This window comes from Gallinula chloropus, assembly GCF_964237585.1.
Source record: "Gallinula chloropus genome assembly, chromosome: 25".
Classification (NCBI taxonomy): domain Eukaryota; kingdom Metazoa; phylum Chordata; class Aves; order Gruiformes; family Rallidae; genus Gallinula; species Gallinula chloropus.
The window spans coordinates 6,565,314-6,566,919 of NC_140110.1; the positions used below are offsets into that span (position 1 = coordinate 6,565,314).

The 1,606-nt window shown below is 48.4% G+C and overlaps 1 protein-coding gene across 1 annotated transcript; it reads right to left on the minus strand.

Annotated features, from left to right (window-relative positions):
- Positions 1 to 376: 376 nt before the first annotated feature.
- Positions 377 to 1,357, minus strand: LOC311200946 (olfactory receptor 14C36-like; the record flags this gene model as incomplete). Its single annotated transcript, XM_084275248.1, has 1 exon — positions 377 to 1,357. The coding sequence occupies one exon, from the start codon at positions 1,355 to 1,357 to the stop codon at positions 377 to 379; it is 981 nt and encodes a 326-aa protein (XP_084131374.1).
- Positions 1,358 to 1,606: the final 249 nt, after the last annotated feature.

Genomic DNA, 1,606 nt, shown 5'->3' on the forward strand with positions numbered 1-1,606 from the left:
TTCTCTGTCTGTGCCTGGGGAAGGTGAGTATTTCTTCTGGTACCATAGGTACACTACCTGGAAATTCCCATTCTGTCATGGTGGGAAAGCACTGCCATTTCAGACAAGTAGTCAAGTGCTTCAGCTGATGAAAATGTGTCTCTAAGTTTCTTTATAAATGTCAGGAGAAAAAAAAGGAGAAATAATTGTGCACTTCTCCACACAAAAATAGGTGCAAAGAGAGCACAGATCATCATTACACAGTATCTGGGTCACACAAGGCCAGGCAAATACTGCATTAGGAATGGGATGAATAGGGAAAAAGTTGTTATAGCTTAGAAAAACTAAAAGGAAAATAAACCTAACAGCTATAAAACCTACTAAATAGAGATTGGTCCTAATGGGAATTCCATGGCCAGTGATATGCAGAAGATGAGCAGTTTATGGCTGCGTAGAAACATCTAGTCATCAGTTTCCACACAGCATCCTTGAGTTCCTGATTCCTCATGCTGTAGATGAGGGGGTTCACTGCTGGTGGAAACACTGAGTAAAAACATGCCACTAGCAGGTCAAGAAAGACAGACGAGATGGAGACGGGTTTCAGGTAGCAAAAGGCGGCAGTGATGACAAAGACAGAGACCACGGCCAGGTGAGGGAGGCAGGTGGAAAAGGCTTTGTGCCGTCCCTGCTGCGAGGGGATCCTCAGCACAGCCCTGAAGATCTGCACATAGGACACCACAATGAACACAAAACAACCAAAAGTTAAACAGACACCGACCACAATGAGTCCAGTTTCCCTGAGGTAGGCATCTGAGCAGGAGAGCTTGAGGATCTGGGGGATTTCACAGAAGAACTGGTCAACAGCATTGCCATGACAGAGGGGCAGTGAAAATGTATTGGCTGTGTGCAGCACAGCGTTGAGAAACCCACTGCCCCAGGCAGCTGCTGCCATGTGGACACAAGCTCTGCTGCCCAGGAGGGTCCCGTAGTGCAGGGGGTGGCAGATGGCAACGTAGCGGTCATAGGCCATGACAGTGAGAAGACAGTACTCTGCTACAATCAAAAATGAAAAGAAGAAGAGTTGAGTCACACATCCTGTGTAGGAAATGGCCCTGGTGTCCCACAAGGAATTCGTAATGGATTTGGGAACGGTGGTGGAGATGTAGCCAAGGTCATTAACAGAGAGGTTGAGGAGGAAGAAGTACATGGGGGTGTGGAGGTGGTGGTCACAGGCTATGGTGATGATGATGAGGCCATTGCCCAGGAGAGCAGCCAGGTAGATGCCCAGGAAGAGGCAGAAGTGCAGGAGCTGCAGCTCCCGTGTGTCTGCAAAGGGCAGGAGGAGGAACTGGCTGATGGAGCTGCTGTTGTTGGACATCTGCAGCCATCAAGTGGGGAGAGCTGTGAGATTTGGAAAATGCAACGAAAGGTTAGGGAACACTTCTATGAGGACAACCTCTTCCAATTCACATTGACTCTCTGTATTAAGGAGGACTTTTTTCAGGTCCTTTTTGGCAGGTCTGTTTTGTGCTGCCTTGAACGTGCCACTGCTGGGACTCCCTGGTCAGCTGTGGCCTCTCTAGAACTCATTCCTGCCTGAGTTCTGTAGAATATCAGTGTCTGCGCT